The following is a 22,094-nucleotide window of genomic DNA, read 5'->3' as shown; positions in this document are numbered from 1 at the left end:
TGGTGTTCAAACGTTAGATGTCGTCTTTCGGGCTTTAGATGATGATATGGTCCTACAAGGTTCAGACGAGATGATGCTCATATCACATATAAGATCGTAACTTAATTCTTATTTGTCAATTTAAACAATTTGTACAAAATTAATTAAAATATTGTCTATATACAATTGACAACAAATGTGATACATCAATCCCTCCATCAATTTTACATTAAAAAAAGAAAATTTTCAATCTTACACCAACCTCTTATAAAACATTATTAAATGAAAACTTTTATAAAATAAATATCTATTATTCTAATAAAAATTAACATTTAATTGAAAATATAGTTGAGATTAATATAATTTTAACTATATTATCTCAAATTAAATAGATTAAAAAATAATTTACTTATACAAAAATAATATCATATAATTTAAATAATTCACCGTCGAATTTCGACTCGTTACCCAGTAGTCAGCCCAAAAGGAAAATCGAAATAATTTAAAAATAAATAAATGTTACACACTATTCATTAAGCTGTGAACTTTGCCCTTCTTCCAAGAAACCCCAATAAACAAGCAAACAAAGGAAACTTGAAAAACAAATCAATAGTTTTTCCTGTTTGCAGACAGAATTCTCGTAATCTTCTCCAATCTTCCTATCATCTTGGCACCCTCAGTGTAAACCCTAAACCCAAACCTCATTAGATCGAAGCCCTAAATTTCTGGGTTCTATCTAGTATCTACAATGGCTGCAGCGGCGGCGACGATGGTGAGTTCGGCGGGGGGACTTCTGGCTATGCTGAATGAGAGTCACCCGGCGCTGAAGTTGCATGCTCTCTCCAATCTCAACGCCTTTGTAGACTACTTCTGGCCCGAGATCTCCACTTCTGTCCCTATTATGTAATACCTTCTTTTAGTTAGTGTTTTTTAACGTTAATTTGAATTATGAACTGGAATTTTGTGCATTACTATGATTGAGGGTTCTTTCTGTCAATTGTGGATTCTTTTTGATGCGGCTTTTGAGGGAATGACGGAGTCTGTGGGGAAATTGTGTTGAATTAGTAGCATTTTGGTTATTTAAGCAAAATTTGAGCTCTTTTGCATTCATGTATTTTCTGTGGTGTTGATGCCACCAAGTGGTGAGAAATTGGGGTTGTTCTTTTGGGTAGTTATTGTTATAGAACACTGAATTAGGGGAAGAGAAATAAGAGTTTGGTGTTGGTGTTGTTTGGACTATGGCATTCTCTCTCTCTCTCTTTTTTTTTTTTTTTGATAAATTACATAAGTAAAGAAATTTAAAGATTGCACAGTGGACTCGACCTCAGTTCTTGGGCATTAACCACCTACCGCTATGGCGTTCAATTTTTGATGATTGAATCAGTGGGAGTCCGGTTTAATTTTATTTACTTCCTTTTAGGGGCAGAATAAAAAGACACGTTTTGTTTATTGGGTCCACGTTGAACACAAACTTCTACTTTTGATTGTATTGCCTGTTTCTTATGTATGCTTCATTTCTGATGATATTTATTATGTAAGGATCTGTAACATTTCTGTTTGGGTACTTTTAACTGGATGCTTCATGTATCGTGCATATAAGTTAGGCGAACGGCTTATTCTAGTTCTCAAAAACATTATATTGTTGGTTGGCACTTAAGGGTATTGCCTGCCTGTTCTGACTTGTTAATGCTTTGATTGTGCTTTTCTGTTCTTTTTGGCTATTTGTGCTCTCTGAAATATTAACTCGCCATGCTGAGATCTTCTGTGATATGTCTCTTGATTTTGATGACTACTACATGGATGGTGATAAGCTTTTTAAATGTCACCAAATTTTTAGCCATTTCTCTCATATTCAGTCATTTAAAACTGTTTTTTTCATGACAATGGATCCTCTCATTTTGCTTTTGTTTGCAGAGAAAGTTTGTATGAAGATGAAGAGTTTGACCAGAGGCAGCTAGCTGCCTTGTTGGTTTCAAAGGTAAAATTTCTTCTTCTTTCAAAAATTTCAGTTTCTATTTATATATTTGATTTGTTTTATGTTCCTTTCTTCTGCATGCTTTTTATAGTTGATTGTGTAGTTTGTTGGTCCACTAGAAGTACACATTGTGTAATGTAAATTGTCTAGTATTGTTGCAGATGCGTGATGAAATATTTTCTCGAATTTTTATTTCTTCGAAAACTATAAGTAACTTGCTTTAAATGAAATTAAATTGGTCTCACGTGCCTTTTCTATTTCTTTTATAGAATTACTAATTTTTAATCTAGGATTTGTTTCAGCAAAAGAAGAGAGTCATATATATATATATATTTATTTATTTTGTTTCTTTGTAAAAATGTCCTAATTTTAGTCAGTGTTGTGTCCTTGTTTCAATAATGAAAATAAAGTCGGAGCTTAGCATGACAAACTTAAGTTATGCATTGTCTACTAATTCCAAAAGATTTGGCTTCATGGCTATGTAATTTTAGTGTGTATTTATGTACTAGACATATTGTATATCTTTTCATAAGCTTTCAATGCTGCAACATTTTTGATATTTAGCTTTATTGTCTCATTTTGATAGTAGCAAAACGATATCATGTGAACTTTGGTTGAATCAACTTAAAAAGTTGCAAATGTTACTTGGGAAAAAAAAAACTCATATAAGCACATAATCACCATTGATAGTTTGATACCGGTAGGAACATTGTTAACACAAGCATTGTGGCGGAACATTGGTCCATATCCACATTAGATTCGCATAGGATATGCTGTATAGATTCACATAAAGTTTATTATGGTATAAGTAGTCGTGTAATAGATTCCTGGGTCAATTATGTTTGTGAGAGATAAGAGTGAGAGCCTGAGTTCTAATTCTTGTGGCTTCGAATGATGTAAGTGCTGCTATTGTTAAATAAGTTTGTTTAGTATAACTCATAAGTTTCTATTATATTGTAGAAGAGCATCTATATTCTATAGGTTCTTTAGGGATATAAGGCAAATAACATTATCAGACATATCATGCTATCTGAATTCTGAAGATAAGCGCATTCCAATTATCATAAAGAAAACAGCAAGTCAGCAACTGCTTCTGCTAGGTCCTGAAGAAGTTGCATGGACATCTTGCCTGTGCTAACTTGTATATTTTGTGAGAAGTATATGATCTAAATTTTGATGGCAGTTATGTATAGTTATGCATATATTTAGTATCAACTATATGAAAATAATTTAGCTTCAACTCAGACTTATGTCTTTTTTCTCTTACAAATTATTGTGCATTCAGGTTTTCTATTATTTGGGTGAGCTCAATGATTCATTGTCCTATGCTCTGGGAGCTGGTCCTCTTTTTGATGTATCCGAGGACTCAGACTACGTTCATACCCTACTTGGTGAGAAATATTTGCTTATCATCCCTTTGAAACTATCACAATATTCTACTTTCACTTTTTCATTAAGATTAAAGTGGCTACTTGATAAGTTTTTTTTTTTAAAAATCTTTAATAAGCGGTGCTGATGTCCTACTCCTATGGATGTGCTTTAATTCTTTACTGTTTATAATAGTTTATGTTGCATTCTTGTCTCACTCAGCTAAAGCAATAGACAAATATGCAAATCTGAAGACCAAAGCAGCTGAGGCGAATGATGAATCAGCACTGATTGACCCTAGACTGGAAGCTATTGTTGTGAGAATGCTGGATAAGTACGTGTAATAACCTTGCTGTTAGAAAACCTAATTATGTGGTATCCTGACATATATATTCCTTTGGCTATTCTCAATTGTTTACAGATGTACTGCAGATGGAAAATATCAACAAGCCATAGGGATGGCAATTGAATGCAGAAGATTCGATAAGCTTGAGGAAGCAGTTATAAGGAGTGACAATGTTCATTTGACAATTAATTATTGCATAGATGTCTGTCATTCCTTTGTCAACCGGCGAGAGTATCGGCGTGAGGTAACCTCCTTTACCATGTTTAGTAAAAAAAAAAAATCCTTCTGTAGGCCTGTTCTTTTCTGCTAAAAAATTGGCCTTCTGTTTTTGAACAATGTTACTTTCCAGAAGGAGCTCATATTATGTTTGTCCTTTGCTTTTTTGTGCTATTTGTGTTATATATAAAGGCTGGAGTAGACCTTGATTTCTGAGGTTTCTGGACGAAATCTCTATTAGGTCTCTAAATTACAATGAGATGATAATTAATTTCAGTTTTGAATTATTGAATTGCATTCTGATCCACAGTTTGAGAGATTTTAATATATTTTGCTAAATGCATGTTTTTTGACATGTGGTTCTACAGGTACTCCGCCTTCTGGTCAAAATATATCAGCAGCTGCCATCTCCTGATTATTTGAGCATGTGTCAGCGCCTAATGTTTCTAGATGAGCCTGAGGGTGTTGCAAGCATATTGGAAGAACTCTTAAGATCAGAAAATGTCGATGATGCACTATTGGCATTTCAAATTGCATTTGATCTTGTGGAGAATGAGCATCAAGCTTTCCTTTTGAAGGTGAGAGATCGGCTTCCCAGTCCCAAGTTGCAGCCTTCAGAGCCTGCACAGTTGTCGGAGTCAGCTCAGCCAGATTCTGCACAAATTGAAATTGCTGTCCCAACGAAAGATGTTCAAATAACAGAGGCAAATCAAGCAGATGAAAGCACAACATCTACTACTGATCCACGTGAAACAGTTTACGCAGAGAGGTTGACAAAAATAAGAGGAATTCTGGATGGAGAGACTTCCATACAGTTGACGCTGCAATTCTTATACAGCCATAACAAGTGAGGCTATATCATTTTCATCTTGAATCTCAATAATCTATATCAAGTCTGAACAAATTCAGTCCACGTACTGGATTAAATTTAAGAGCCGTGAAGCATTTTCTTTTCCTGTCTATTTACAGATCAGATCTCCTCATTCTTAAGACAATAAAGCAGTCTGTTGAGATGAGAAATAGTGTCTGCCATAGTGCAACTATATATGCTAATGCTATTATGCATGCTGGAACAACTGTGGATACATTTTTGAGGGAAAATCTGGTAAGGGCATATTTCTTAGTTAACAGCATTTTTTATTAGATTCTGTTCCATCCATTTTGGTGTTATTTCAGCTAATACTTCCATTAATTGTCAGGACTGGCTGAGTAGGGCTACAAATTGGGCGAAATTCAGTGCAACTGCAGGACTTGGCGTCATCCATCGGGGCCATCTACAGCAAGGAAGATTCCTCATGGCACCGTACTTGCCGCAGGGTGGGAGTGGTGGTGGCAGTCCATACTCGGAAGGTGGAGCATTATATGCTCTTGGTTTAATTCATGCAAACCATGGGGAAGGCATTAAACCATTTCTGCGTGAAAGCCTAAGGAGCTCTAATGTTGAGGTCCAAGCATTCTTTAAAACATGCTTTTCCTCCTCTTTTCCCCAAACAATGATTGATAACTTAATGCTACGATAAAATGCTACAGGTCATTCAGCATGGTGCCTGCCTGGGTCTTGGTTTGGCAGCATTAGGCACTGCTGATGAGGACGTCTTTGATGAAATAAAAAATGTGTTGTATACTGACAGTGCTGTTGCTGGTGAGGCTGCTGGGATTAGTATGGGTTTACTGATGGTTGGAACTGCTAGTGAGAAGGCTGCTGAAATGCTTGCATATGCACATGAAACCCAGCATGAGAAGATTATTAGGTGACTTGAGTCCTGAATCTGAGGTTGAAAGACTTTTTAACCACATTTGGTCTCACTTTTATATTTGACTATGACATGATTACAGGGGTTTGGCCTTAGGAATAGCACTTACGGTCTATGGAAGAGAGGAAGAAGCCGATACACTCATTGAGCAAATGACTAGGGATCAAGACCCTATATTGCGTTATGGTGGCATGTATGCTTTGGCCTTGGCATACAGAGGAACATCAAATAATAAGGCCATTCGTCAGTTGTTGCATTTTGCCGTGTCAGATGTGAGCGATGATGTTAGACGGACTGCTGTTCTTGCCCTTGGATTTGTGTTGTACTCTGATCCTGAACAGGTTGTGTATTTGGTTTTCTTTTTTATTCCCTCTTTGATGCTGTCAATTAATGGATTCTGAGAATTTTAAGAAGTCAACTTGCATTTATTTTGAAATCGTATGAACTTCTTTAATATGTAGACGCCTCGAATTGTCTCCCTGTTATCGGAGTCCTACAATCCGCATGTGCGGTATGGTGCTGCACTAGCAGTTGGGATTTCTTGTGCCGGTACCGGGCTTAGTGAGGCCATATCGTTGCTAGAGCCATTAACCTTAGATGTTGTCGACTTTGTTCGTCAAGGTGCTCTAATTGCAATGGCAATGGTGATGGTCCAGATCAGTGAAGCTAGTGACTCTCGTGTTGGTGCTTTCAGGTATTGTATCTGAATTTTATGTTCACTTTATCTATGCTTTATCTTTTCTCATCTCGCCCTTTTTCTAAATACTTAGGCGACAATTGGAAAAGATAATCCTAGATAAGCATGAAGATACCATGAGCAAGATGGGTGCTATATTAGCTTCAGGGATTTTAGATGCTGGCGGACGAAATGTAACCATAAAGTTACTTTCGAAGACAAAACATGATAAAATGACGGCAGTTGTTGGTCTTGCTGTTTTCAGTCAGTTTTGGTACTGGTACCCACTCATATATTTCATCAGTTTGGCATTCTCACCAACTGCTTTAATTGGTCTGAACTATGACCTGAAAATACCCAAGTTTGATTTCTTATCACATGCGAAGCCGTCATTGTTTGAATACCCTAAGCCTACTACTGTCCCTACCACTGCTTCAACTGTTAAACTGCCTACTGCAATCTTATCAACATCAGTTAGAGCCAAAACCAGGGCTAGTAAGAAAGAGGCCGAGAAGGCAGAGACAAGTTCTGGAAAGGGTAAACCAAGTGACAAGGATGGGGATTCTATGCAGGTAAATATTTGTATGATGTCATTGTTTATAATTTTGACACTTCTCTTTATCTCTTGCAATGGGATATAAATGCTGTAATTGCAATCCTGCATTTTGCTTATTATTTATTTGCTTTCCTGTTCTGGTTCTCTTTCATGAGGCATTTGTTAGAGGGTTGAAATTAGATATCTTGATCCTAATGTGCTGTTCAGTAAGTGTTAGTTGAAAATTTGCTTAACTCGGGTTCTCTTTGCTTCCTTTGTCAGGTTGATAGCAACACAGAGAAGAAAACCGAACCTGAGCCATCATTTGAAATTTTAACCAATCCTGCAAGGGTGGTTCGTCCCCAAGAGAAATTTATCAAATTTCTTGAAGATAGCAGATACGTGCCAGTTAAGACAGTACCGTCAGGATTTGTGCTACTAAAAGATCTACGTCCAAATGAGCCCGAAGAATTATCTCTCACCCATTCTCCCTCGTCAGCAACCTCAAACGCTACTGGTGGATCTGTCCCTGGGCAGCAGGGATCGTCCACAGCAATGGCTGTCGATGAAGAGCCTGCACCCCCACAACCCTTTGAATACAGCTCTTAATCCATTAGCATCGGGGTAACTATCTGTGTTTCGTTCTGCATGTTTTGATGGAGAAAGTTGATTGGTTTCTAGCTGGTGAGGAGGTGTACAATCAAAGTGCCATTCTTGTGCAGAATCTTGAAGTTGTAGCCATCGCAGCTGATGTATTCAACTCTTTCTCTGCCGTGCTTCTCCATTTTATTGTTTCTGGTTTTCATAGGGATTATGTACTAATGGAGGGGCAAAAACTGGACAGTGGAAGCTGCTGCGACGCTGTAATTTTCAATTCTATACAAGAAAAGTGAAAATTAGGAAGTCAAAGTTTTCCTCTATTCAAGGTCCATCTCTTGTTTGTGTTTTCGAATTATTAGGTGCCTTATATAAGTCAAGTAGCGATGTCTCATTTATTTATTTATTTATTTTTCTTGAGTTCAACATAGTCATATATTTTTTGATGATGCTAGTAACCTGCAACTAATTGAACATAGCTCCAGTACAACAGTCTAACCTTGTAACAAATTACACTTCAAAAACACAATGGCCTAGCCTGCAAATCAAAATGGAGACACAAATTATAATTAAAAAATCAGGTATGTTAGATTTAATGTGAAAGGTTTTGCTAAAATTTGAACTTGAAACAATTATAAAAATAAAATACCCACTTTACTAATAGCCTATAAAAAAAAACCCACTTTACTAGTAGTCCATCTTCGAAGAAAAATTACTTCCTTCGTCCCGACTATCTAGAGATAAAACTTTTAGGCACAAGATTTAAGAAAATTAGTGTTTTGTATGTTAAGTGTGGTAGGTGAAAAAGTGAATAAAGAAAAAAAAATTGCCAAATAAATAAATGTTTCAAAATAGGTGCGGCGCTAAAAAAGGAAATTGTTTCAAGATAAGTGAGACGAAGGAAATGATTTTTTTCTTTCTTTTTTATATTCCCCGTACTGTACATGTTACACCAGGCTTACCCAATAAGTCAATTTTGATTATTTTCATGTAGATTTATAAGAACAATATTGAATTTGTAAATTTTACAAGTAAATTACTTCCCCCGTTCCATTGAACTTGTTTTGTTTTTATTTTTGGCTTGTCCCATTGATCTTGTCCTGTTTTTATATTTGGTAATGATTTTACACTACAAATAATATGACTTCACACTTTTACACACTTTTATTATACTAATTATACTCTTCTTAAGATTCGTGTTCAAAAGAAATAGGATAAACCTAATGGGACAGAGGAAGTACTTTACAAGGACATCCCTGGTATAGCATATTATTGCATGTAAAGTGTACTTGCAAATAATATTACAATAATGCTATTTGGACAAAATATGTCCGGACAAAATATGGTTAATTATGTAATAAAATAAATTTATTTAAAATTTTTGATTCAAAATAAAAATGAATTTGGTTAGTTTTATTGTTTTATCCATATTGTAATTTTTTTGTAATTTTTTTAATAACTTTTTTAATTTTTATTATTTTTGAAGTACAAAAACTACAAAAAAATTAAAAAAAAATAAAAAAAATTGTTGAAACATAATTAAAAAAAAAATTACAATATGGACAAAACAATAAAACTAACTAAACCCTTTTTAACCTTGAACCAATAATTTTAAATTAATTAATTTTTAATAAAAATTAACACTTTTTTGTCCGGATAAATTTTATCCAAATAGCACTACTCATAGTATTATATGAATGTAAGAAGTGGCATCTAATATAAAACATAAGTACTAGTATTGTAATTTACGAAACGCAAAAGGAATACATATATATTACTATATCTTTAGAATGGAGGGAAGTAAAAAATAGATAAAATTAATTCTGAAATTAAATTTATTCACTATAGATTATTAAAAAGATAAATGGGCCAAAACTGCTTACCGAGTTGTAAAGTCCTGTGCATTATGAAATGTATAGTCCAATTAATATAAGTTACAGATCAATAAACAAATTATAATAAATAATATTACTAGTACTAGTATATGATATAGAAGGGCCGCACTCCCGTGAAGGTGCGCCACTTTTATTTATTTATTTACTTAATTTTAATTGATTAATTTAATTAATCTTCAATTAGACATAATTAAAATAATTAATAAAAATCTGATTCCTAATTTGAATTCTAAATAATTTCTAGCTAATCTGAATTAATATTTAACTAATAAGGCGTACGCACCAAAATCTTTATTCTTACAAAACTGGCTTTGTCTATAGGCAACAATATAATAATTTATTAGAATTTTCATTTATTTTTTATAATAATTTTCTCAATGTTATTGTACTGTTAGAATTGATAATTACAAAATATACATTGGTAAAATTTATTTGGCTAGTTTAACAAACGACCTAATTAAAGATTTGGTTTTGTACATGTAGCTAAGCTAGGTATATAGATGATAGAAGCAAAGTTCAGACCAAAACCTATATGCATTTTCAAGATTCAAAGTTCAAAAAAAGTTCCATGTCGAGCGTTGGTCAATTACAGCAGTCATGAAAAAAAAGGTGGTGGTGCTAACCTGTGATATGCATTAATTAAAGAGGCTGAAAAAAGTGTAGCTGATTATTTTTGTGTGAGGTGGAAATTAATCCACAGGCTCCTCTCCCACCTCATGACTCATCAATCACACACACACACATATACATATACATGGATCGACATTATAAAGTTAAAAGATTCAGACAACAATATCACCCAACTCCATTTTCTTTCAGATAAGTATGTATATTCATTCATCACAAACAATATTTTTCGATAATTTGTCTCTAACTTTCTGTACAAAATTCACTCTTGAATTTTCCACTCTCTTTCTCAAGGATGGTATAGCAAGAGTGTTGTTTTCATCATGGTGTGTCTTTATTTCTTTTGTATGCTTGCATGATTAATAATTTTTGTCATCATATGATATGTCAACCCAATCATTAATTGGTTTATGTTTTTGTTTTCTTTTTTCTTGTTATTTGACAGGATTTATATTGATAATTGTCTGTAACAGGTTTTTGGTGGACCCTTTTGAGCTGTAAAAAGCCCACCTAGGGTTTCGGCTAATCACACACATCTATGGAGAAAGAAGGGAATTACATGGTATGAAAAACACACAACACACACCATTATGGGAGGACAAAATAAAACTAATTTTAAAATATAAACTAGGAATCATGTTCAGCTCTTAGATTGTGAAAATCTATACTAGATTCATTATTTCGTCGACTAAATTTGTGGGAAGACAAAATTTTCATTTTTTTTTGAGTTCATTATTTACACAGCAAATTAATTCATCATGTTTCACAACAAATTATCATTATGTAATAGTTCATAGTGTAAATTATAAACAGGGTTTGTAGGGTCATCCAAGAAAGTTTATTTATTTATTGTATTGTATAAATTAAGTTACAATATCGATATATCATCATTTCATGAAAATGTTGTCTTACCTGGAGCCTTGTGTTTGGCAGGCAAATTTTGCTGGACTTGATTATGAGCTTAACAATCATCAACAACAACAAGATTCAATGAATCAAGAAATGGGAGCAACATCTGCAGATCAGAACAGCAGCCAAATCGTAGAATACATGCTGCATAATCCACCACAACACCACCAACCATCATCCAACTTTTGCGGGTCGAATTCATTTGACAAGTTGAGTTTTGCAGATGTGATGCAGTTTGCAGACTTGGGCCCCAAACTGGGGTTGAATCAAGGCAAGACATCCGAGGAGGAAGGCGGGATCGACCCCGTCTTCTTCCTCAAATTCCCGGTCTTGAACGACCATCACAAGGTGCAGCAAGATGACGAGAACCAACACCTCTCTTTGAGAGAAGATGAGCAAGGTGGTGACGATGATGGAGATCGAGTGGAGGAGAATGCGCAGCTGAGATTTGTTGGTGAGAATCTTGAAAAAGTAGAAGGGAAGAGCAAGAGGAAGAGGCCTCGAACTTCAAAGACTATTGAAGAAGTTGAGAGCCAAAGAATGACTCATATTGCTGTCGAAAGGAATAGAAGGAAGCAAATGAATGAACATCTTCGTGTCTTGAGGTCTCTCATGCCTAGCTCCTACGTTCAAAGGGTAAACCCAAATCTTCATATGTATTTATTTTGTTAGATTTAACATTATACTATTGTTTTGTAAATACAGCCGGAAAAGTTAAACGTTGTAAAGTTGCAAAAACATAAACCTTATATCTAGATGTAGGGTGCAAATTCAATTAGGGTTTAATAATCACAATTAGAATTTAATCAAGGCTTGTGTCTCTATTTTTATTCCCAACACAATAAAAGTAACATAACATATATGATATTGATAAATATAAATAGGGTGATCAAGCATCTATAATTGGTGGGGCGATTGAGTTTGTGAGAGAGCTGGAGCAGCTCCTCCAATGCCTGGAGTCGCAGAAGAGGCGGCGGCTGTACGGGGATGGGGGGAGGCCGGCCGGAGATCCGTCGTCCATGGGTGTGCAGCAGCCTCAGATGTTCCCTCCAATGGCTATTCCAAATGATCAAGGCTTTGAAACTGCAGGATTGCAAGAAGAAAGCGCAGAGAGCAAGTCATGTTTAGCAGATGTGGAGGTGAAGCTTTTAGGGTTTGATGCTTTGATCAAGATTCTGTCGAGGAGAAGGCATGGACAGCTCATCAAAACTATTGCTGCCCTTGAAGATTTGCACCTCACTATTCTGCATACTAATATTACTACTATTGAACAAACTGTTCTTTATTCTTTCAATATCAAGGTAAACCTTTCATGTATTTATTAATTACTACTATATCTCAATATGAATACGAGTTTATTGTTACTTATTGTTTTTATTTAAATTTCTGTGTATTGCAGATTAATGGAGAGGCAAGGTTCACAGCTGATGATCTGGCAAACTCAGTTCAACAAATTTTCAGTTTTATCCATGCAAACAATAGCATATAATAGAATTAAGATATTTATCTATATATATATGATATTTGTATGAATGTGTGTGAACCGAGATAATCTTAGATCTATGTAGTTTTTTTGTTCACATTCTTATATTTATATCTATTTTTATATAAATATTTACATATATATAGCTGTTCTCTCCAATTAATATGTGGTCATAATGCATATTTCTCTGCTTCTAAACAACGATTGAAATAAACGTTGTATTTGTATGTTACATGTGCATTAATTGATAACTCCATAGATATTATTTAGTAACACGCGCATAACAAATTATGTTTGGACCCTCTGATTTGATGGCTCAACACCCATGTTATATTATGCCTGTCCTCTACATGCATCTAGAAATACAAGGGCTTTTATTAGTCCATATATAAATCATGGAAATTTGGTAGGGCAAGACAAAATGTGCAGGAAGTGTCGATTTCATTTTGTAATAATTTAGAGCATGAATTAAAGGTCAATGCTTCCTCCCCCACTCGTATATAATTTTGGTTGGATGTGGGTTGACTTGTCAGAACTGATTGTGCTAGCATTAAGGTTATGGATTGGTAGATTTGTCTTGTTGTAGTCTGCAGAAAATCCATCAAATTTTGAATTAGAATTTGTCAAATTAGTCAAATATTATTTGTTCGTATAAGGCCCATTCTTGCTACTGCACATGGTGGTGGGGTTGATTCTCCCTAGTCAATTTAATTTCTCTGGCATTTCTAGCTCCCTCTACCATTGTATTGTCAGTACACTACAACAAAAATCTTCTAATAGGACTCTCATAAGTGTCCTATTATGCAATATAATAGGACTTTCCCTTGTATGGGACTTTTCCAAAATGAGTCCTATTTGTGCTAGTCACAATAAGTCATGATAGGACACATGCGCATGTCCTATTCTAGGACGCTTCATTTTAGGATGCTCAAGAGTGTCCTATTAAAAGTTTACCAAAAAATGCATAATAGGACATTTTTTGCCGTCCTATTATAGGTTGATTGGATTCTCTTATTTTAGGATGCTAGGAGGCTTTCAAAATACAATTATAATATGAAAATAATGCTATAATTAAATTAACTATTATTTTCTAATATCCACGACATTTTACGTAACAATAATACAACAAATATGAGATCAATCCCAATATAACAATGCTTTATTTCAAATCTGAAATTTCAAATATCACCGAGGAATATTCTGGTGAAGGAACTCAACCATGAGTAAAAAATTTATTACATGGTGTATATTATATCAACTATTTTAAAATAGGTTTCTCTGTGGTACCAACTGTCTTAGAATGGAACCTCTAGGCTCCACTTTTAAAGCTATTCAGCTTCTCATCAATCCAAATAGTCATTAGCTTTCACCTAAAATTTGCAAGGGAAAAACCCATTAGAATTATTCCAACAACAGGATACCAGATAATTGAATAAAAGTGAAAGTTAAACTTAGCAAGCATATATTTCAAGGGAAAACAAAGAAAGAATAAATGCTATCAATATTTTAAAATAGAACAAGCATACCAACATATGAATCAAGGAACATTTTCTTTGGAGAAAGCAAAATCAAGGAACATTTTCAGTCCATCCAAATACGTTTTGCTATGCCTAGGAAATTTAATCCAAGTCTTATCAATGCTTGTTACCTTCAAATTGGAAGCAAATAGGAGAGAGTCCCAAAATGATTTGTTGATACCTCAAGATACAAGCAGGCACAACGAAAATCGTGCAGCAGTCACAGCTTAAGCTTCTTTTCTAGTTATCCTGCATTTCGATGAAACAGAACATTGATTATGTTAAAGAATCATAACATTCAGACTCCAGATTATATAAGATAGATTTGAGAGGCTAAAATATGCAGCGAATTTCCCTATCCAAACCAAAGCATTGCTGGTTTCAGCGGTCATTTTACATAGCAGAATGAAAGCAGTGTAACTAGGCAAATTCGAATGATGAAGAAAGCTATTAGTCATTCCACAATATTCGTTACCTGAAGCAGTAAATTCCCAGAGCTGTTGTTATTTCTTGAATGATGGATGTTACAAAATGCATATATAGCACCGCTGCACACAGCAAAATGAAACTATAATTAAGATCAAGAGGAAATTGACAAGTACAGGAAATTCGATAGACAATATATTTGGAGTTATCATTTCTACTACTTCAAGAGAGAAAATAACTGAATTCCTACAAGAGGCTGAGTCAACTGGTATTGTACAATATTGCAGGAAGCTCGTACCTGAGTACCCAAAGAAACCAAGAAGAACCTAAAACTTATCAACAAGAGGAACCCTGTGACAAATATGAAGATCAAGAAAGTGTTAAATAATCAAATCAGATATATTCTTGCATCTTTCGGCTCCAGCATGAGAATATAAGAGTAAAATAAGAGGAGCTTAGATATATACTTGCATATTACCAATGAGCAGAGCAAATAAGCGGAGTCCCAAAATGGCTACTGCTATAGAAAACAAGACTTCCCTGAGATGCTTACTGCCCCCTGACCGAGTGTGCTGCACAAAAATTAAAATAATATCAGTCATGATACATATACATTCTCTAAAATCATTATCTAAGGCATGAAGTAGGTCTGACTACATTACTCATTGTGTATTCACCAAAGTAAACCATCTTTAAACATATAAATAATAAACTACAGATAATCATGGTTAGGAGATATGATTTAAAATGATCCGTAATATAGCAAAGACACTGAGTTTGTATCCTGTCCCTGTTAGTTTCCCACCAATGCTTGGCATGCACCTCTCCAAATTTTTCACGGCTGAAACACATCAACATAGCTATTAACCAAGTGAAAAGGCTATCTATCTATGGTGAGCTTTGTATGAGAAATGGTGACCTGAATTTGACATGCCGAAGCTCTCTAGTGCCATCAAGAAGCTGTCTGATGGTGATGTATACACCAAGCTCATCCTCCGCTATCCATTCCGATTCAATGTCACTGGCATAGATACGCAATATTATAAATGAAGCAACATGAGATTAGAAATTTTATCAGATTTATGCATAGATATATTAAGTGCACATAATCTTCCATTACCAAAAAGGTTGCGCTGCTAATAAAGACTAGTCATATTTCCATAACAATAATAACATATTTAAAAGTGATGTGTATTATTGCAACCACTCCACAATAAGGACATTCCAACTCTTGCCAGTCATCTATACCTATAGCAAAATGGAAATGCAAATCGTCATATACGTTATCATCTCAAATTTCATGAGTTGGAACTACCACAAATGGTGTAAACAGATAACTGTTGCAGATCGCTTCAAAAAACAAAAAGATAACTTTAGCAGATGCAATCATGCAAGGAGAGCTCAAAATTACTCGACCAGGCCAAAGCTGAAGAAATTACCTCAGCAATGCAGTTCTTAAGAGTTAGGGTTTCACCTTCAACATCATAGCAATAATACAAACTCAACGGATATGCAAGTTTCATACAACATAAACCAAACACAAGAATACCAAAAGCCCAGAAGATATTAGTATATGAAACAAACAACCTATTAGCTCCTTTCTAAAATAATTAGCATTAGCTTTCCCTATTCATCTTTTACTATAATTTGGCATTCTCTTTCTGATAGCGTGACACTATAAGATTGTTGAGAAACGGAGATACAGAACAACGACAAGTTCAACAAATACATGTGAAATAGAAAGCAACAAAAGACAGACTACTCCGCTTAAACATGAAACACATTTTCTTCTTCAAGGAAATGGAGATAGTTCGAGGGAGGGAGTCACAAAGTAGTTTAAGGACTCTTTTTAGTTATTGCTTTCATACTTGAGACTACGAAATCATTTGTAACAAGTTAATTTACAACATATAACATGAATTCCATGTGCATCTCTAACTATCTCTTGTGAATGAACATGACAATGATCACAATTACTAACCTGACAATCTTCTCTTGTTGGTAACTCATAATCCAGCTCGCATGAGAATTGTAGAATATAGAATTCTGATTAGGTTGTAGAAAAATACGCTCCTGCTAGCTCCACACTTGTCTAGCAAATCAAACCCTGGATAAACATGCCCAACAACTCCCTATCAGAAAATTCGATGAAATTGACAAAACTAAATGAATTAAACACAGAACACTGAAACATAAACATCCTTCATCATCAATCAACTCTTTTTTATGATAGGACAAAACAAGCATCAACCCCATAAGCAAAGAAGAAAAAGTACAAGAAAGCCAAATGTAAGAATGTTTCGCAGAAGCAAAAACAGCAAAAGTAAGCAGATAATAGTCAAACAAAAAGCTGAAAATCCACTACACCAGAACTCACCAGTTAAGAAAGCACACACATGAAGTCATGAGTCGTTATAAATTATAAAGACTTCGTATACCACTGCCTGCTCTTTTTGTGTGAGTGTGTGTGAGAGAGTGTGAGAGAAGAGGAAGGGGAGAAGAAACATCAATATTGGAGAAAATTAAACCACCAACATAAAATGGAGTAAAAAATTTAAGAAGAAATTTAGTCGAACATACAGAGGATAACACCAGAGTAACCGATAAACAATTAGAGATGAGAAGTTACCATGGTTGAGGAAGTGGCGAGCTGAGCGGGGGAGCAAGTTCAGAACGCCAAAATCGTCGACATTGCGACAGAGATCTTTCACAAAGGAGATAAACCTATTTCCACATATAAGAATTATATATATATCAAAGTAAGATCGACAATAATTCTTCATTTTTGAAGGAAAATTCGCAATAGAGCACTAAGAAATAAAACGCAGAAAAGTAAACACGAAGATGAAGAGAAGCATAACTAAACCATTTAAAGTGAAAATCGACAATGCAAAATCACAGCTTCTCATCGGCGGTAGCGCCAAATCGCGGACGTTTGGATTGGAGAGCAAATTCTCTTCGAAGATGGAAGATTTCTGGATGTGGATTTGAGAATTTTGCCGCATAAGGGTTTTTCTTTTGGAATTGGGGGAAAAAAACGAAGAGAAAGTTGGACAACTCTTTTTGTTCTTTTCATTTTGCTTATTTTTTATTTTTTTTCTAATTCTAATTTATGAATTAAAGGAATTTAATTTTTATTAAAAAAGAATTCAAAAGATTTATAATAGACCGCACCTATGGGTTCGTGTTCTTTGAAAGTTAAATACTGTAGTCTAAGCATTGTATAGTAGCAGTGAGTAGATTGGATAAGACATTTTAAAACAAAAGTCCCATTAAATACATTATAGGACTCTCATCATGCAAGAGTCCTCATATAAGCATCCCCAAAGGCTGATTTTGTTGTAGTGGTATATGATTTATTTATTTATTTTTATTTTTTATTTGTTATGTACTAGTATGAAGTGAACATGATATTATGTTTGAGAAATGTGCCATGTTTTGATAATAGTGAATTAACTATTTAAGAGTTACACGTATCAATCGGATACCCAAATTTGCTAAAAAAACTATGGAGTATATCAAAGTCATTGAACTATAAAACATCCATATTCATTGACTAAGGAGCTTATTCAATGGAGTGGGGGACCACTTATGAGTAAGCATTCCACGTTGGGCTTACTCATCCGTTTACCTTTTTTTTTAGGGTAATATACGATATTTCTTTACTGAGAAATGAAAGAGTTCAAACAAACAGGACAAGACTCCTCAAAGAGAGGAGGTGCGCGACTACATAAAGCAAATTTTGCTATTCTATCAGCTATGTCATTGCCTTCCTGTGGCGTTCAACTGAAAGCATGGTTATAAATGGTGGCAGTAGAGGCTTGAATCTCTTCCAAGGTGTTCCCCAGATAGGATGGATCAGTCTCGTTTTTCACGAGGAGCCAAAAGAGAGAGAAGCAGTCCGTTTCAATAATGATATTCTTGATTTCTTGTTCACCACAGAGCCGGAATCCTTCAAGAGTAGCAGATCGGCTTCAATAGCAGTAAAAACACCCGCAACAAAACCATATCTGCAACCCCGAAAATTACCAGCTCCATCTTTGAGGAAGACACCAAATCCCATACCTATTCCAGGTTCAACGGCTGCATCACACCAGATTTTGAATTGGTCTTCCCGGCAGCATTCCAGACGTGGAGGATTGAGCTGGGAGATAGCTAGGGGCACTCACTCGTTTTGTCCATGTAGCCCGTTGAGCAATATGTAAGCAATCCACATGAGAAAGTTCCTTATCTTGGAAGAGCAAGAGGTTTCGAGCATACCATAAAGATCAAATAAGAGTAGCAAAGGTGTTGTGGATCTCTTTGTGTGGTGTTACATGAATCTTGTCAAACCATTATGGGATAGTGCAAACCTCGTCGACAGCTGTTGGAGTTAGACGGAGTGGCAAAATTTCCCAGAAGAAAGAGGCCCATGTGCAATCCCGGAGCGCATGCTTCACTGTTTCTAATTCGGTACCGCATCTTCGACATATAAGATCTACATCAATGGCCCTGCCTTGGAGCCCCATAGACGTCGGAAGTGTATTAGCAAGGCATTTCCACATGAACAATTTAATCTTTGGCATGACTTCCAACCCCCATATCCATTTCCATAAGCGTCTATCACACGATGATGATGATGATGATGCCTCATCTCTTCACTTTAGAGCATCTGCCAGATAGTACCTAGATTTTACCGAGTAAACATTTTCTTTTCCATGGGGCCAAAACGCCCGATCACTAGAATGGGGAGCAACCAAAAGACGTGGTGTCAACTTCCAAACATTGCTAGGAGGTAAAGTGTCAGTCACCTTCGTCATATTCCATGAAAATTCATTGTCCAACAGTAGCTCTTTTGCCCTGATATTCGCCATATTGCCCGGAACCTTTGTTGTATGATATTTGCCATCGTCATCCGGAAGCCATGCATGCTCCAAGCCAATTCAAATTCTGTATCCATCATCCATACGCCAAGCAATCCCAAGAGCCAAAAGATCCCTTCCTACTAGTAAGCTTTTCCAAGTGAATGACGGATTATGGGCTTTACTAGCTAGGAGAATGTCGGACCGTGGAAAATATCGGGCTTAATTTGAGTGAGCGAGCCAAGAGGGAAGAGTCACTGTGAAGGATCCGCTACACCTGTTTAGCCAACATCGCTTGATTGAATCGGCTTAAATCCTTAAAACCAAGTCCTCCTTCATTCTTCGCCATGCATAGCTTTTTCCAACTTTTCCAGTGTATGCGTCGTTCCTCATTTTTTTGACCCCAAAAGAAATTTGCTTCCACACTATTAAGTCTTTGACAGATCTGATCTGGAATGGCAAAACAGTTTATCAAGTAAGACGATATGGATTGAAGAACGAATTTTGTAAGGACTGTCTTCCCTGTCCCCGAAAGGAAGCGCCTCTTCCAATATTTTGATTTCTTTCTGGTCCAATCTACCAACATCTGGAAGATCTCCGTCTTTGATCTCCCCACAGAGCTAGGAATTCCCAAGTACATGCCTCTTTGAATTTCACATTGCACTCCTAGCTGTCCTGCTAACACTTCTCAGATCCTCGGCAATCCCACTACTAAAAGAGAGTGTAGATTTGTCGAAGTTGACCATTTGCCCAAATACATCTTCATAGCTTCTTAGAATATCTCGAATCACTCTGATTTCAGTAGAATTTGCTCACCTAAAGATTATACAGTCGTTGACGAAGAGTAAATGGCTGATTCTAGGGGTAGTTCGGCAGAGTCGAGCACCATAGATCAGTTTTGTTGTCTCGGCCTGGCGAAGCAGTCTAAATAAGGCTTCGGCACATAACGGGGACATTTTTCGTGCTCTTTTTGTGTCTGTTTTTTAGGTTTAGATCGAGTCTTTTTGCATGTTTTTGTGGGTGCTTGTGCCTGGGAGGGCATGTTTTGGGCACAGAAAGTGTGCAGGAGGCATAAGAAGGAAACCGGCTCCATTCCGCGAAAGAGGCAAGTACCCGACTGCAAACAAGGGCACATACCATTCTGTGCCCACATCAAGTACCACGCGTGATCGGGTCGTGTTTGGGCAGGATGCCCAGATGAAGCCACATGAGCAGAAACACGGGATTGAAGGCAAAGGAAAGGAGGCCAAGAGAGAAGTTGAAGTTGGGCACAACTGGAGTGAATAGGCACAGGCAGGAGAATCTGCCCCTCGGGTCCAGAAAATGAAGGAAATCCACTTACCTTCCACAGCTGAGATTCTTGCCATACCGGAGGCTCTGCAGATCCTAAGGCACACCATGGAAGGAAAGAACCAACCATGCAAACCCTAGCCCAGCCGCCGCTTGTTCTGGGCCAAGCCCTAGCCCAAAACCTTCTCTATAAATATGGATGCACCTGCCCAGAGGAAGAGTTCAGAAGTTAGGCAATATCAAGCTTCTTAGAGAGCTCCGGCGGTGTACTGTTCCAGTCCGACCCCCTACACTGCCACATTCCTTTAATAGCTTTCCTTAGTTTATGTTCATGTGTTGAGTGACTGTGAGGCAGATACACGGCCACATGCCACTTTACTTTTCTGTTTTATATTTTGTTTGTCTATGACCGGAGTTGGTGCCGGCAAATACTTTGTTTAATTTCCGCTTAGACAATTTTCAATTCAAATATGTTTTTCTTTACTTACTTTGCCTTTATTTTTACGTTTATGAGTAGCTAAGTTCCTTAGCCTAGTATGGGCTAGTGGAGGTTAATATGTGATAATTATAATTCGTGAGGTCAAAACGAGCACAGGAGTTGTGCACTCATATTCCTGAAGCATTTGGCCTGATGCCAATACAACTTGGGCAAACCCGGAGCTTCATGCAGCCGATGGCGTTCTGAGCACAACCAAGTTACAAACAACAAGTGGAACCATTAATGGAGAAATTCAGCTCCACATAGTACAACAAATGTGGGAAAGGTGATCGTATGTCCTCGGACATGCTTATGGGTCATTTGGGTCCGTCAGCCACATGAAGGGCGCGGATGAGGATGGGGTAGGCTGCGCACGTGACGAGTAAAAAAAGGGGCTCAGCCTATTGACTAATGTCCATAACTGACAAACATGGTTTTCGTACCTCAATTCCACATGATTTGTTGTCATTTTCCTTCATGTTTTGTTTGCCAATGCGTGTTTGTACCATAATGTTGAGTTTTATGAAGATTTGATGTCTTGGTGTAGTTTTGGAGTAATTTCAGGAAAAATCAAGGATTAATTGGAGGATTTTGAAGATATGAGATTGAAGTACGTCTCGAGAGGAATCCGTGAGCGCAAACGGCGACCAAATCCGAGTCCGGACGAGGGAGAACGGAGCAAAACGAGCGGACTGTGCAAAACGCCCAGTACCCCGCGGTCACCACCCGCGGCCGCGGGGTGGGACCGCGGGTCAGCTGTTCCCGACTCCAGGAGTCACCCGCGGTCACCACCCGCGGCCGCGGGGCGGGACCGCGGGTCCCCTGACTCTTCCCCACGTTTGCCGGCCGCGGGCGCGGGCCAGGACCGCGGGAAAAGGACGGAGCCTCCCCAAGTGGGCCCCAGTCGGGTTTTTAACCCCTTTCTCCCCCTTTTCCTCACATCTTTCATCTTCCCCAACCTCATACTCACCCATTTTCCATCTTCCCCAATTCCTCCACACCAACCCTAGCCTCCATTACCACATCTTTTTACCAAGATTGAAGGCATTGAAGAGGAGAGAAGATTGAAGAAAGCTCATTAATAGGATTTGTCACTTCTTACTCTCTCTTTCATTTATGTATTTCTTTGATTTAGGATTGTTGTTTGTGCACATGTTAGGCTAAAATCCCCCATTGGTTTGG

The 22,094-nt window shown here is 36.8% G+C and overlaps 2 protein-coding genes and 1 long non-coding RNA gene across 9 annotated transcripts; 2 read left to right on the top strand and 1 right to left on the bottom strand.

The window, feature by feature from the left end:
* Positions 1-521: 521 nt before the first annotated feature.
* LOC131024161 (26S proteasome non-ATPase regulatory subunit 1 homolog A-like) lies at positions 522-7,852 on the top strand. The gene is made up of 13 exons (XM_057953663.1): positions 522-882; positions 1,894-1,957; positions 3,240-3,345; positions 3,545-3,656; positions 3,744-3,912; positions 4,253-4,731; positions 4,854-4,989; positions 5,084-5,329; positions 5,415-5,635; positions 5,721-5,979; positions 6,100-6,332; positions 6,409-6,886; positions 7,132-7,852. The coding sequence occupies exons 1-13, from the start codon at positions 728-730 to the stop codon at positions 7,456-7,458; spliced, it is 2,985 nt and encodes a 994-aa protein (XP_057809646.1). The 5' UTR covers positions 522-727; the 3' UTR covers positions 7,459-7,852.
* A 2,207-nt stretch (positions 7,853-10,059) lies between these two features.
* LOC131024160 (transcription factor FAMA) lies at positions 10,060-12,501 on the top strand. Of its 3 annotated transcripts, none has more exons than XM_057953662.1 (5): positions 10,060-10,164; positions 10,442-10,530; positions 10,902-11,513; positions 11,762-12,178; positions 12,277-12,501. In XM_057953662.1, exons 2-5 carry the CDS (start codon positions 10,507-10,509, stop codon positions 12,364-12,366), a joined length of 1,143 nt encoding a protein of 380 aa, XP_057809645.1. In that variant the 5' UTR covers positions 10,060-10,164; positions 10,442-10,506; the 3' UTR covers positions 12,367-12,501. The 3 variants fall into 3 exon arrangements, with proteins under 3 accessions (XP_057809645.1, XP_057809644.1, XP_057809643.1); XM_057953661.1 differs by having other exon boundaries at positions 10,126-10,294; XM_057953660.1 differs by lacking the exons at positions 10,060-10,164; positions 10,442-10,530 and having other exon boundaries at positions 10,594-11,513.
* Positions 12,502-13,492: 991 nt separating this feature from the next.
* LOC131024159 (uncharacterized) lies at positions 13,493-17,389 on the bottom strand. Of its 5 annotated transcripts, XR_009101671.1 has the most exons (10): positions 17,170-17,389; positions 16,933-17,027; positions 16,285-16,410; positions 15,424-15,551; positions 15,223-15,324; positions 14,771-15,144; positions 14,602-14,654; positions 14,353-14,425; positions 14,009-14,126; positions 13,493-13,730 (listed from the first exon to the last, which is right to left on the bottom strand). It is a non-coding gene; the product is annotated as an uncharacterized LOC131024159 (long non-coding RNA). The 5 variants fall into 5 exon arrangements; XR_009101669.1 differs by having other exon boundaries at positions 15,223-15,551; XR_009101672.1 differs by having other exon boundaries at positions 14,059-14,126; positions 15,223-15,551.
* Positions 17,390-22,094: the final 4,705 nt, after the last annotated feature.

This window comes from Salvia miltiorrhiza, chromosome 5, assembly GCF_028751815.1.
Source record: "Salvia miltiorrhiza cultivar Shanhuang (shh) chromosome 5, IMPLAD_Smil_shh, whole genome shotgun sequence".
Classification (NCBI taxonomy): Eukaryota; Viridiplantae; Streptophyta; class Magnoliopsida; order Lamiales; family Lamiaceae; genus Salvia; species Salvia miltiorrhiza.
This window is presented reverse-complemented; position numbering and strand designations above follow the sequence as displayed.